Raw genomic sequence first — 13419 nt, 5'->3', positions numbered from 1 at the left:
GGGGCAGAACCAGTGATGGGGGGAAATGAGGGTCCCTTGTCCAGGCCTGACGCCTCTGTCAGAGGCGTCAGGCCTGGGCAAGGGGCTGATCCTGCGATTGGAGGGTGATGGGCTCCCAGTATGTGAGAGAGGGCAGGCTGGGCTGGGGGACCCCCCCCCCCCCCACACCCAGTGCACGAATTTCGTGCACCGGGCCCCTAGTATGATTATATAAATACGATTATCTTTTTATGGTTAAAGAAATTAAGACCTAAAGACGTGGCTTATTAAAATGAATCAGCGTTAGTTCTTCATCTAAAATTTCATATGCATATGAACCATATATATATATATATGTACATATACATATATATATCACATATATGTCTTGAGCAAAATCTGTAAACACAAAGATTTGGTTGCTGGGATGTGTTTAGCCAAATCATTATTTCAAATTTATGTTTTGTATGTAGTTTTTTCCTGCTAAGAAAAGATCTTCTAAGTATCAAAAAGTAGAGTAGAAAGAGATTAAGAAGGACTGTGTCCTGAGTTGTCTTCTGTTACTCTGGCATATGGTTTACCTTTTAATAATTAAAAATCCCTGGTGGCTTTGCAGTTATAATTGAGCTAAGTCTGTTCACCAGAGATTCCTGCTAATGTCAATCAACTGGCAGTTATACCTCCTTTCTTTCTGTCCTTCTAATGCACACCACCCGTTTCCTTTTGTACGGTTTTGTTTGGAGGTAGGGATGAGTAGAATGGAACTTGATTCCCCCTGAGGAACTTAGCCCTGGCCATTATGAGAGAAATCTGGAAACTCCTTTGATTGATCATCATATTGATCCTGAGGAGTTCTGTTGACATTGGCGTGTGACCTTGCTTATTACGCAGGTGACAGTGCTGTGCAGCATGCATAGCCTCTGCTGTGCTCGCTTAGCTTTACATAGTTTTCATTTGCTGAGCCCCCCTGCAATTAAAAGTGAGTATTCTGAGTTAATGATAGAATAAGGTCAGTTGTTGAGTGGAAACAGAGAAAGAAGAACCTTTAACTTTTTAGCAGATCCTAGAGCATCTTGAAGGTCTCACAAGTGTGAGCTCAGAATGTTTTAGTGGCACTAGATCAGATTCTTAGAGCATATATATGTATTCTTTTCCAGGCTTCTTCCCTTTTGTTTTTGTGGCTTGTTGCAAGCTAAATTATGTATGTTAAAATGCATTTATCCTTTCAAAAACCACGTCTGGGCAGGGAAAATTCTCCATATTTTTGTGTTTAGAACAGTTATGTGGTTCCTGGGCAAATCAGTGGCAACAGCCATTTCTTACAGAAGGCAGTGGCTTTGTGTGGGATTGGCTGCAGTGACTTGAGGGTGTATTTTTCCCCTTTAATTTGTTACCTATTTCAGTTTTGTTTATATACAATTCTACAGAAAACTTCAACTTAACCTGAGACAAGATCTCTCAATTCTAGTTTTCATGCTGCTCAGAATTCATTTTGTGAAATGAAAAGTAACCTTGTAAGTAATGTGCACATAATCCTGCACCATATGTACCCACAGCAGCTATCCAGATACCTTCTGTTACAGTAACACCTAATGATTATTGACGTGACCTGTAGGTCATGACCTTTTTCCTCTCTCAGGACACCTGTGAAAGATTTCAGATGCTAAAAACTTCGGGTGAAATTGTGATGTTTCCCTGGTTTTTAATGTAATATGAGCTTGAGAATATGTGCTGACACCTTGTTGAAGTAAAGGTGTGTTCCATTTATGATTTGATTTACAGAAAACGTTCTGGACTAGACTAAAGGGGATCCGCATGACATATCCATGTTTAGTTATCACCAACAAAGACATTATTCTGTTAAGGCACCAGGTTTACTCGCAAAAGAAAAAGGTTTGAAAGTTTTTAAGCTTCCTGGCCTTATTCCTCTGGTTCCCTATTTTTGTGTGTTTGAGAGATTTCAAATACATTCAAAGATGGGATTAAAAGACAGCAATATGAAACTCATTAGCAGTAATCAGTACACCGTGGACACAGCCCTGTAACACAGGCACAATGTTTATAAATTATGGCTTCTGCAGTTATCACGTGAGTCATTTAGCTCTGTATTGTTTTTGAGTGTGTTTGTTACTCTTGCCCACTTTTTCTTAAATGTACAAGACAAAGTTCTCATGACTCATGTTCATCCTCTTTGGGGGGTGGTATGCTTTGGTTCTTATTTAACACTAGTGACCTGGTGCATGGATTCGTGCACATTGGAAGGAAATTAATTAGAAGGTGGCCAGCGGGGCGGGGCAGGACTGGGAGAGATGGACCAGACACACCCTGGAGCCAACCTGCCATGGTCCGTCCCCAGCGTCTGCGGAGTGAATGGGGTCCCTCTGGCAGGTGGGGTCCCTCGGCCTGGCTTGTGGGGATCTGGCTGAAACCAGCTCTCCAACATCCCCCGAGGGGTCCCAGAGTGCAAGAGGGAACTCTGCAAAGTTGCTGTCATACAGGGTGTGGAACACAAACAGATGTTCAGTAAACCAGATTCAGGGCAGACAGTGCCCCAGCAACAACATAACCCATGGCCAAAGGTGGAATAACATGCCCTGCGAGGAATTGGGCTCCCTCCTCTCTGGTTTCAGGGTGCATCACCTGAGAACTGCTGCCGCCAAATCACTGCAGCTCGGCAGCTCCTGCATTGAGTGTCTGCCCCCTGGTGGTCAGTGTGAATCTTGGTGACCTGTCCGATGGGTGGAGGGACACTTAGCATATTAGCCTTTGATATGTATAGACTAGTGGCCCGGTGCATGAAATTCGTGCCGGGGGGGGGGGATAGTGGGGGTGTCCCCCAGCCCAGCCTGCACCCTCTCCAATCTGGGACATCCCTCTCGCAATCCAGGATCGCTGGCTCCTAACTGCTCACCTGCCTGCCTGCCTAACCGCTCCTAACCACTTTGTCTGCCTGCCTTCTTGCCCCCAACTGCCCCTCCTTGTCAGCCTGCTCACCCCCACCAGCCTGCTTGCCCCCAACTGGCCCCCCCTGCCAGCCTGCTCACCCCCCACTGTCCCCCTTCCCCCCCCCCCGCCCCGCCGGCCTGATCACCCTCAACTGCCCTTCCCTCCTGGCCTGATCACCCCTAACAGCCTCTGCCTCTGCCCCACTACCATGGCTTTGTCTGGAAGGATGTCCTGAAGGTCTCTCGGAAGGTCTCCCAATCTAATTAGCATATTACCCTTTATTAGTATAGATCAGCCGTGGGCAGACTACGGCCCGTGGGCGGATCCGGCCCGTTTGAAATGAAGAAAACTAAAAAAAAAAAAAGACCGTACCCTTTTATGTAATGATGTTTACTTTGAATTTATATTAGTTCACACAAACACTCCATCCATGCTTTTGTTCCGGCCCTCCGGTCCAGTTTAAGAACCCATTGTGGCCCTCGACTCAAAAAGTTTGCCCACCGCTGGTATAGATGTTAGTACTCTGAATTAAGAGTGAGTGCTCCACACCAGGTCTCACTGGAATGACCTGGTCAGCTCAGATTCCCATCTCATAGATGTTGTTGTAACCCATTGTTTCTAACTTAAAAAAAAAAGTTCTCAAACCCCTAAGAAACCTTTTTATATTTTTTCTTAATAATCCCACCATCAAATTTTAATACCACAAATATACTGCATTTTATCATGCACTATATGTAAAATTGTGCTTTATACTTAAAAAAGAATAAGTGTAAACCCTACTTTTAAAAATTCAATTCAGGGTTAAGAATAAATTAAAAATCTTAAAAGTTAAATTAGCCCTGACCGGTTTGGCTCAGTGGATAGAGCGTTGGCCTGCGGACTCAAGGGTCCCGGGTTCAATTTGGGTCAGGGGTGTGCGCCTTGGTTGCGGGCACATCCCCAGTGGGGGGAGTGCAGGAGGCAGCTGATTGATGTTTCTCTCTCATCGATGTTTCTCTCTCCCTCTCCCTCTCTGTAAAAAATCAATAAAATATATTTTAAAAAATAAATAAAGCAAAAGTATTATTTAAAAAAAGTTAAATTAAAAAACTACATTTAACTTTATCTGCTTAATAACTTTTAATGTTATTTATTTACTTAAATTATAGTGTATGAAATTATGTATACCAATTAGCAGTTAATTTAAATGCTTAATAACCATAACTAAAACATTTTAAAAATCATTCAGAACTTTTTTTTTCCAGCAAAAGTTAAACAATTGAAAAAGTAATTTTTTAGAAATGATTGTAAGTGAATTTAACTTTTTCCTTGATGAGAGAAAATAACTAGCTGGTAGTTCATACTGTCAGTGCTTTCCCCTCTGGCACCTGATGTAATCAATGATGTGTTGAATAACTTTTTGAATTATAAACTTTTTTTTTTTTTTTGAATTATGGATATTTTCATTATTTTTTACTTTTCAATTACAATTGACATATAATATATAAACTCTTTATTTAAATCTCACAGCCTGAGCTACACACAGTTCTCAGAATCAAACATAAACATCATCACCAAGGCAGCCAATGGCAGTCCCTAGGCCACCTCTCAACATGACTTCACAGTCAATAGAAAGTTTCCCAATCACACAATCACAGCCATCTATTGCCATAGTTTTATAGCACTGATCTCATATATTTGCTGTCTCCCATGTCAGTACTGCTCCCGTGGTGTCCAGACAACCATTGAGAGGAACTGAATACAAGGAGTAAAGTTTTGTTAGGTAGGGTTCGGCTGTGGAGGACCACAAGCCATTATAATCTGTGAGGCTTTTTTATACTTTCCATTGTCACCCTGTTGAGAATGTATACTGTAACTGAATGCATTTTTTGGAGTTATTGAATTTATAGGTACTAGGGGTGAAACAAAGAGAGATAAAGATACTTTTAGTTACCATCTTGTACTCCTTGTTTCCCTGTTTCCAAATTGGACCTTGGCTTCCACTATTCTGTAGAAAAGACCCAAATACAAAGGGATGCAAAAGAAGTTCATTTTTAGCTTGTTTCATAGGACCCAGATTCTGAAAGTTTAGTTTTTATCTTACAAGTGAAAGGTGGATGTACCTTCTTTATGTACTAGCAGGTGTACACATGGGTCACACTTTGTTAGCACCCTGGTTTTGGACTTGGTATGCTGCAGTGTGTTGGTTATGAACCACTATCCTGTGAATTCTTCACGTATGATGTGTTCTGTTAACCTAATATCAGACCTCTAAGTGGCCAATCCAGCTTAATCCAGAAGGATTAAAGGGATGGATGGGTGGATAGAAAACTAGATAAACATACTGAGTGAATCTCTAGGTGGGCTGATAAATGTGGTGGACTCAGCAGGGCTCACAGCCACTCATAATGAAGGCCTTATTTCCTGGAGCATTTACTCTGACTTTGACCTGAGAGAGAAACAAACTTGTCTTTTTCAGCCATTGATATTTGGGGTTTTCTTTCTCAGAGATGAAACTTTCTCAGAGATGCAAATGGAAGAATTTGGGGAAGTATTTTGGAATGGGTAATCATTCACTAGAGCAGTGGTTCTCAACCTTGGCTGCACATTAGAATCACCTGGGAATCTTTAAAATCCTGATTTCTGGGCCTCGTCCTCCGGAAATTCTGTTTCTTTGTTACTAATGTTGTGGCCCCACCCCATAACAAAGAAACAGAATTTCTGGAGGACGAGGCCCAGAAATCAGGATTTTAAAAAGATTCCCAGGTGATTCTAATGTGCAGCCAAGGTTGAGAACCACTGCGCTAGAGTATACTCAAGGTGGCTATTAGGTGTGCCCTTCAGAAAATTGCCATTGGATAAAAGTGACAGATAGGGAGGGGTTCAGGAAGAACCAGGTTCCAATTTCAGCTCTGGTGGTGTGTGGTTGTGTGGTTTTCTTAACCTCCTTGGTCTCTGTTTTCTCATGTCTAACATAAAGGAACGGACAAGATCACCTCCAAGGTCATTTTCAGTTTTAAGATTTTTCAGTTTAAATGCTTCAGAAGCAGTGTCCGCCATAGGTGCTAACACGTCAGCTCTTTTTCTTCACTTTCTTTTTCTTAAGTTTTGTTTAATTTGAAACCAGAAGAAGTTTGCAAACATAAAATGGACAGTTTGACCAACCTTTGGCAAACCTTCTCCTGTAGGCCTTCCATGCCTCCGGGCCACATACAAAGAGGTGCCACTATCAGTGGCCATCCTCACCTTCACTTAGCCCAGGGGTGGGCAAACTTTTTGAGTCGAGGGCCACAATGGGTTCTTAAACTGGACCGGAGGGCCGGAACAAAAGCATGGATGGAGTGTTTGTGTGAACTAATATAAATTCAAAGTAAACATCATTACATAAAAGGGTACGGTCTTTTTTTTCAATAGTTTTCTTCATTTCAAACGGGCAGGCCGGCTGTAGTTTGCCCACGGCTGAGTTAGCCTGTACTACTGCTTGCCTTGGGCAAGTCCCCTAATCTCCTTGTGCTTCCCTTTTCCCATCTGTGACATGCCTGTCCTTGGGGGTTTGGCCAGGACTGGGACTGAGTCACTGCCTTGACTGTAGATGAAGGAATAGGTAGAAAGCAGGTTGTTTTAACAATCTTCATTCTTTTCTTTTTTCTGTACTTGCCCTACTTTTCAGCTGAAATCTAATCCTGAACTAGAGCGTATCTGTCATAATCAATGTTTGAAGTTATGTTTACTCTAAGTTGGCCAAAGGTTTCGAATGAGTTAACTAATTGGGAAATTATAGATACAATCTCCTTTGCTCATTATTGCCATTCTTCCTTAATTAGCTCTAAAATATTCCCATTATTGTTATTTTTTTCACTCTGTGGAGAAAATAGTAAATTGCTCATATTTGGTTTGAGAAAGAAGCAATTTATTGATCCAGGAAGGCAGGGTGATCCATACCTTTTATTTTCAAAATTATTATTCTAAATCTGTCCTGTGAATGCATGGTTAAGAAATGTGAAAATCTGCGGGGGAATGATGTGTCAGACAATTGTGGGATGATGGCATTATTTTGGAATAGGAGTTTTCAAAAACAAACCCATTGGTAGATAGGGTACTTTTAACTTAGAGGTTTTATACAAGTTAATTTGAGACTGATTAAAGTTGCCATTAGATGGATCACATTTAAATTCTTCTAATATTCCTGACCTCCTTCAGGTTTTGAAATACGAATATGTGTAGAGTATGTGTTATATGAGAGACACATAATTAAGATTAGACTTTAAAACTGATCTTAAGGAGTGTTAAAAAGGGATAGCCATGGAAATAAGCTATGAATTTTTTTATACAAAGTAAAACTGGGGTATTTTTGGAGTTATGGTTTTAAATATTTAGTCATAAGGCCGTTGTGGTGATCTATATTAAAAAGGTTCTTTGTTGAAGATGTTTTTCCATTAGTTGGAAGACGAGGTAGCCTGCGCTTTGCTGATGACTTTTTAAGAAGAAAGCCGCAGGACCCAGCCCTATGTGCAGTGCCGGCTTCCCAGGCTGCCTTGATGGAGTGTTGCTGAGCACAGGCTCCTCTCCGGGGCCCGGCAGTGGGGTTAAGTAGGCACCAGTGCTCTCGCGTCAGTTTCCTTTGCTTTAAGAGGTTAATGATGTCTGCAGGTGTGTTGGGATTAGCACTGTAAAGTTGTGTAAGGGGTTTTTTCTTTCTTTTGATCTTCAGAAGGGGATGAAAGATAGCCATTAAACTCAAGGGATTAGATCCCCTTTCTTTAAGGATTTTAGGTGCCATAAATATTTCACTTCAGATGCAAGGTGAAGAATTGTATACATCTGGGGGGAAATGGGTGTTTTATATTACCAGTTAGAAATTATTCAGTCTCCACTTACACGTTAAATGATCTTTGCAGAGACATTTTCTTCCAACCTAGAGTGTACTAAGATCTGAAAAAATGTGTGTGCTTATATCTTGGTAGTTATGCCAGTTTTTCCTCCACATACTTTTAAACCCTTTTATTTTTTATAAGTTAGCATCTTACCCACATGGCTTTTCCCCCTTTGGGTTCCCCCTCATTGTATATAATTCATTGGTGTACTCAAGAAACTCTTTAAAAAAGAATACACGTTTGGTGCAGTGTGCCTTCAGTTCTTTTTAAAGCCTTATATTTTGTCTTTTTCTTTGAATTAACATTATTTAGAAAAGGAAAGTGAGGTTAAAGTGTTGGCAGCAGCATTAGTTATGGTTATTACATTCTCAGAAAACTGCAGGGGAACCAGGAGAAAGTCCTAGGTAGGAAATTGTGGCTTCAGCCCCAACTGCTCTGCCACTCTGTCAGTTTCTTTCCAGAATGGAACCATGGGAAATTTTGTGTGTGTATGTCCTCTGTGTGATTTCCGAGGATGGGTTGTTGAAACATGGAATTGCACTATTTTATAGATATCTAATTGTATTAGAATTAGGGTTGGGGGGCGGAAAGGGTAGGGTTTGGGTAGGTGCCAGACCTAGAGTCAGCCTGTTAGAGGATTACTCCTTCCTCCCACCCCATCCTATCCTATATAATAAAAGCCTAATATGCAAATCAACCAAACAGCAGAATGAGCTGTCATTAGATGTGCACTGACCACCAGGGGGCAGGCGCTCAATGCAGGAGTTGCCCCCTGATGGTCAATGCACTCCCATAGGGGGAGTGTCACTCAGCCAGAAGCTGGGCTCACGCTGGTGAGTGCAGTGGTGGTGGTGGGAGCCTCTCCTGCTTTCGAGGCAGCACTAAGAAGCCGAGAGCTGAGTGGTAAAGGAGCAGTGAGCAGGTGGGCAGTAAGGAGCAAGGGGTCCCGGACTGCGAGAGGATGCAGGCCAGGCTGAGGGATTCCTCCCCCCGCTGAGTGCACGAATTTCATGCACTGGGCCTGTAGTATTATATATGGTCAGTATTTAGAACAGAGGTAAAATATATCCAGTTGACCCAATGGCTTAACTAAATCTATATAATCCTGCATTTTGTATTTTGTCCCTGGATTTGGGGACCTATATGGTTGTTGGTACTAAAGTTTGTGATTGTATTTTCTATTATTTGTTGTAACATATGTGACATGTAAACATTCCTTTTCCAGTGTGCTCTGCCCTCTTTATTATATTCTTATTTTATTACAGAAAATTTGGTTGACAAAGCACCAGGTTGCAGATAGTTACAGTATTCTACACATTAGTGATGTGCAGAAAGGGAAAAGTGAAATTGTATTAGTAGATAAGTTTTAGAGATGGGCTAAATAAGGAATTAAGAGTCTCCTGCTTGATAACACCCTTGACCTTTCAGACTAGGGTCTGCTCAGTTACCATTTTAAGTTTCTGCTTCCAATGCTTCATACAGTGGTAGGAATGAGTCTCTGTGGAAAGTTTATCCAAACTTTGGTCCTAGAATATTACTCTAGAAGAAAGAGGCAAAATGAAACTGTGGAAGGTGCTTGGCAGCTAGCAAGAGAGGGGGCTCACAAACTCTTTGAAGGTCAATTAGCCAGAAAATGTGCTAAAGACGGGATGCTGTGCTGGATTACCGGCCCAAGAATTACCCCCAAGGTCCTCAAAGTGGTCCCGCTGCTTGAGCACAGAGAGACAATTACAGACCTTGAGGAGGTGCGACAAAAGCTTTAATTAAGGGACTTACTTACACCCCACTAAGTTTTGGAAATTAAATTCTTGTTTGTGCTTAACTGATGTTTCTTTTGTCTGGGCTTCCCATGTATTTCAACAGAAACACAGTTTTCCCCAAACCTGTTTCATGCTGGAAACTTTTCCTGGGATGTGTACTAGCAAAGCTGAGTTTAATCTGTGAGGAACTAGAGGCTGTTTGCTGGGGAGCATTTGGGCTCAGGTTGAAATGGTTTTTATGCATCTTGGTACCCCAGTATCCCAGGACTCTATTTGGGCTTAAACACATGTAAAATAGAAAACAAATGTACTTTGTAGAATTTGAATTTTAGAATTCCCATTCCCAGGGGCAACATGATTTTCCTTGAATTGGCAACTTGATGTCTCTAGACACAACATTTGTTTGTTCATGAGATAAAGGTAGCCCTTGGCCATTATCCACATTTAGATTCCATTTAGATGTGACTTCTCTTACTTCTGGAAAGACTCTGATATAAGTTGCTAGATCAGGTGATCACATCGATGTGCCTGCATCTGAGCTCAACCACCTGCCTGCTGAACTGGGGCCTAATCCCTGTCTTACATGGTATGTTCTCTTTGTTGGTTAGTGAAGCAGTTCTCTTGTCTGCCCTTCTTTGAAGCACTTCACTTCTTCCTGCAAAGTTTGGTTTGAACCATAAAGGTTTTTAAAAAGCACTAAGAAATGCTGGTGTTTTGGTAATTTTAAATTTTCTTTCTGTATTTCTGGTTCACATACAACATCAGTTAAGTGCTACATTTTTGGGGTCTCTCTGTACCCCTAACAAACTGGAAGGTGCTTTTGTGGGAATTTCAGCCTTGTCTAACTGAACAGAGGAATCACAAAGAAAATCATAAGAAGTGTTCCTATCCAATTTGACCTTGTTAGAAATGAAAAATGCAAGAAAAGTTTAAATTGTCATCACAGGTTAATGTCTAGTGTTCTATAAAATGGAGTTTCTACAGAGATCCAATTATTGGGCTCTATTTTCCCATGTAGGTGGGAAGGAGAGGATTAGCATTGGGCGAGAGGGCCCTTGGTGTCCATTCCATTTGAAGTGGCTCCTCTGTGGTGAAGGCGGCTGGCCCTGGCAGTCTGGGATGCTGCAGTGACTCAGTGGGCCCAGGGCTGGGCTGAGAGTTTGATGTTTGTCATTTAGAATATCCTCATACTTGGATATGTTTCAAATAATGCATAATATGAATTTTAGTTTTCTTTTCTTTGTAAAGAGGAAAATTAGTGATACGAATACAGTATTTTTGTTTAACTGAATACCTAGCTGGTTAATGAACTAAAGCAAAGTTTCTCATGCTTGCTAACTAAAGAAGAATATAACTGAACTTTGCTAAAAAGTGCTGACTCAAAAAGTTGTTTTATGAAATAAAAATTCTAAGTTCTTTTCTCTTAGGCTTTATTTTGCTAACACTGTCAGAACTAGCACATCTGGCTTAGATTCTGAAATAGCCTGGTTTTATGCTTTAGTTAAAATGAGTCCAATCACATTGGAATTTGAAGATAGATAAAAGGGAGGATTTGGGTACAGTGAGGATTCTTGAACATTGCAGCGTTCTCAGGGAAGGTCTTGAACATTTCCTTTCTGAATGGCCTTTAGGAATAGGCTGCTGTCCTTTTCAGCTAGCATAGGTCATGCAGACAGTTCTGTACACAGGGTGCCGGGTGGTGGAGTAAACGCTTCTCAGTAGCCCTTCTCGTGACTCTTGGTTATACTACTTACCGTCAGTAACTTTATCCAAACTGCACTTATTTGTCGACTTTTTTTATTTAGAGGGGGAATGGTATTGTCTTTTCAGTTAGACCTTCATTTTTTTTTTTTTTTTTTGGCTCTGACATTGAATTTATTAATTCAGTCTACTTTGGTGGTTATAAAGAGCTAGACCTTGATTTTGATAGAATTAAAATATGCCATCTTTATCAGGATTAGCTACTCATGTCTTACTGAGGCTCTGCATTACCAATCCACTTTGGTTTCTGCCCCTGTCCCACGTGTGGGCTAGTAGCCAAATAATTATGACCTTCAGATGCAGCTCACTGGAATTCTTGCTTTAATAGACAGTGAAGCAGAATTGTTTAGTTTGGGGGGTAATATGAAAAACAGACCACCTTATATTTCAACCAGGTTGCTTTGGGATTATTTAAGGATGATAATTTAATTTTTTTCAGGAAGATAAACAAACATCCTGTGCTGATCGGGAAATATGTGTCACCATCCTGTGTTTTTGTGGTACAGCTGGTACTGACCTGACAGTAGCTCCTCCCTCCCCCCATTTCTGAATTTCTTCATTATGTTGACCTTGGAGCCAAGAGTGGAGACTCAGCATTTTACTCTTTCATAAATAATGCACTCAGTCTGGAGTGGCAGCTGGAGGCTTGTGGCCCAGGTCTGCTGGGTATTTATAGTTTATGCCAGTAAACGTTTCGGTCGGATCAGCCGGGAGCTGTGGGCCCGCTCCTTTTTCAAGGTGGTGGTGAGAGAAATGACTCGGCATTTTTAACTTCAGTGGGTAGAATGTTGATAAACTTCTCTGGCGCTGGTCATTCAGGGAACGTGGAGTGGGCCTGTATGCTTGCTTGCTTGTTTTTAGCTGTTTAAACCTCAAGAACTATTGCTGGTTTGGTCAGACATAGCTGTGCACTGGCACCCAAGTGAAGGGAGAATTTTCTGTCTGCCTTGGAAAAAATCAGGGGTCAACCCATACTCGTTTTACAACAGAGGGTGGTTTTACAGTCGATGCTCCAAACTGCCTGGAAAGCTCCTTTTCTGACGGGAATATGGGTCGAGTTGTGGGAGCAAGGTCCTTGTCTGCCGGTGATGTACAGCTTGTGTTTCTCTATGTAGAAGAGAGTGTTGTTTTGAGTAGTAAATAAATTCAATGCAGACTTTTTATCCAGCAAGAATTACTTTGGAAAAACCATTTCAAAACAGGTTTTCCCATGCAAGGTCGTCAGTTTTACATTTCATTTTTTCCCCTTTATCCTTTTAGGGCCAGTTCTGTGTCAGGGCACAGTTCCCCTACGCCTTCACCGGACTGTGGCCCTTCAGCCTCCCCGTCTTCATCCTCCTGCCTGGAGCCCGTGATAAAAAACACAGGGCCCTGGCTTTTCTGTGTGCCCCAGCCTTTTCCTCAGGAGAGTCCCGTGGTGTAACATCAAATACTTCTTTTCCAGACTAGAAAGTGTAACAAGCACTCTCATTTCATAGCCAGTGGTTTAAAGAAGAATCGTTATTTTTAGTGAGCTTTTAGTGTTAAATGTCTATTGACATGTTTGCCGGGAGAAACATTGATTTTCCTCTTTCTGTCTTGCAGGCCCTGCTTTCTTCCCTGGGCGATGTGCTGAGGTCTTTGCCAGAGGTCAGAGCATTGGCAAGCTGGGTGTCCTTCATCCTGACGTTATCACCAAATTTGAGCTGAACATGCCCTGCTCCACCCTGGAAATCAACATTGAGCCCTTTCTGTGAAGATGGGTCCCTGGGGTGTGGTTCTCTCCCTGAGTGTCCCTTTCTCCTCCCCTGGTGTCCTTTAGTCGTCCCCACCAGGAAGGTTGAATAAAGCAGAAAGCACTGTCTACTCTGTGGGTAGATACCACCCATTCTCCGCATCCGGCCACTCGTGCAAACACCAGCGTGGTGTTTGGGTGAAGCTTCACTGTTTGGTAAAAGCCCGGTGATGCCAGAGGAATTCCCGAGCAGAGGGTGGGATCCGTTCTGGGAAACCAAAGGCGTTCCTCAGACATGAGAGCGAGGCTCCATGGGCAGGGACTGCTGCTGCGGAGCAAGGCCCGTCTCCCCAGCGATGGGGCAGATGGTTGATTAGAACGCACCTTGAATGAGTGCGATGTAGCA

The 13419-nt window shown here is 42.1% G+C and overlaps 1 protein-coding gene across 1 annotated transcript in view; it reads left to right on the top strand.

Annotated features, from left to right (window-relative positions):
- Positions 1–13166, top strand: part of FARSB (phenylalanyl-tRNA synthetase subunit beta) — a 64556-nt gene extending 51390 nt beyond the window's left edge. The window contains exon 17 of the mRNA XM_036319852.1: positions 12884–13166. Coding sequence (XP_036175745.1) covers positions 12884–13035 — 152 coding nt within the window. The 3' untranslated portion in view covers positions 13036–13166. The remainder of the gene's footprint in view (positions 1–12883) is intronic.
- The last annotated feature ends 253 nt before the right edge of the window (positions 13167–13419 follow it).

Source organism: Myotis myotis, unplaced genomic scaffold (assembly GCF_014108235.1).
Source record: "Myotis myotis isolate mMyoMyo1 unplaced genomic scaffold, mMyoMyo1.p scaffold_m19_p_8, whole genome shotgun sequence".
NCBI lineage: Eukaryota > Metazoa > Chordata > Mammalia > Chiroptera > Vespertilionidae > Myotis > Myotis myotis.
The sequence above is the reverse complement of the archived record's forward strand: the minus strand, read 5'-3'. Positions and strand labels throughout refer to the sequence as shown.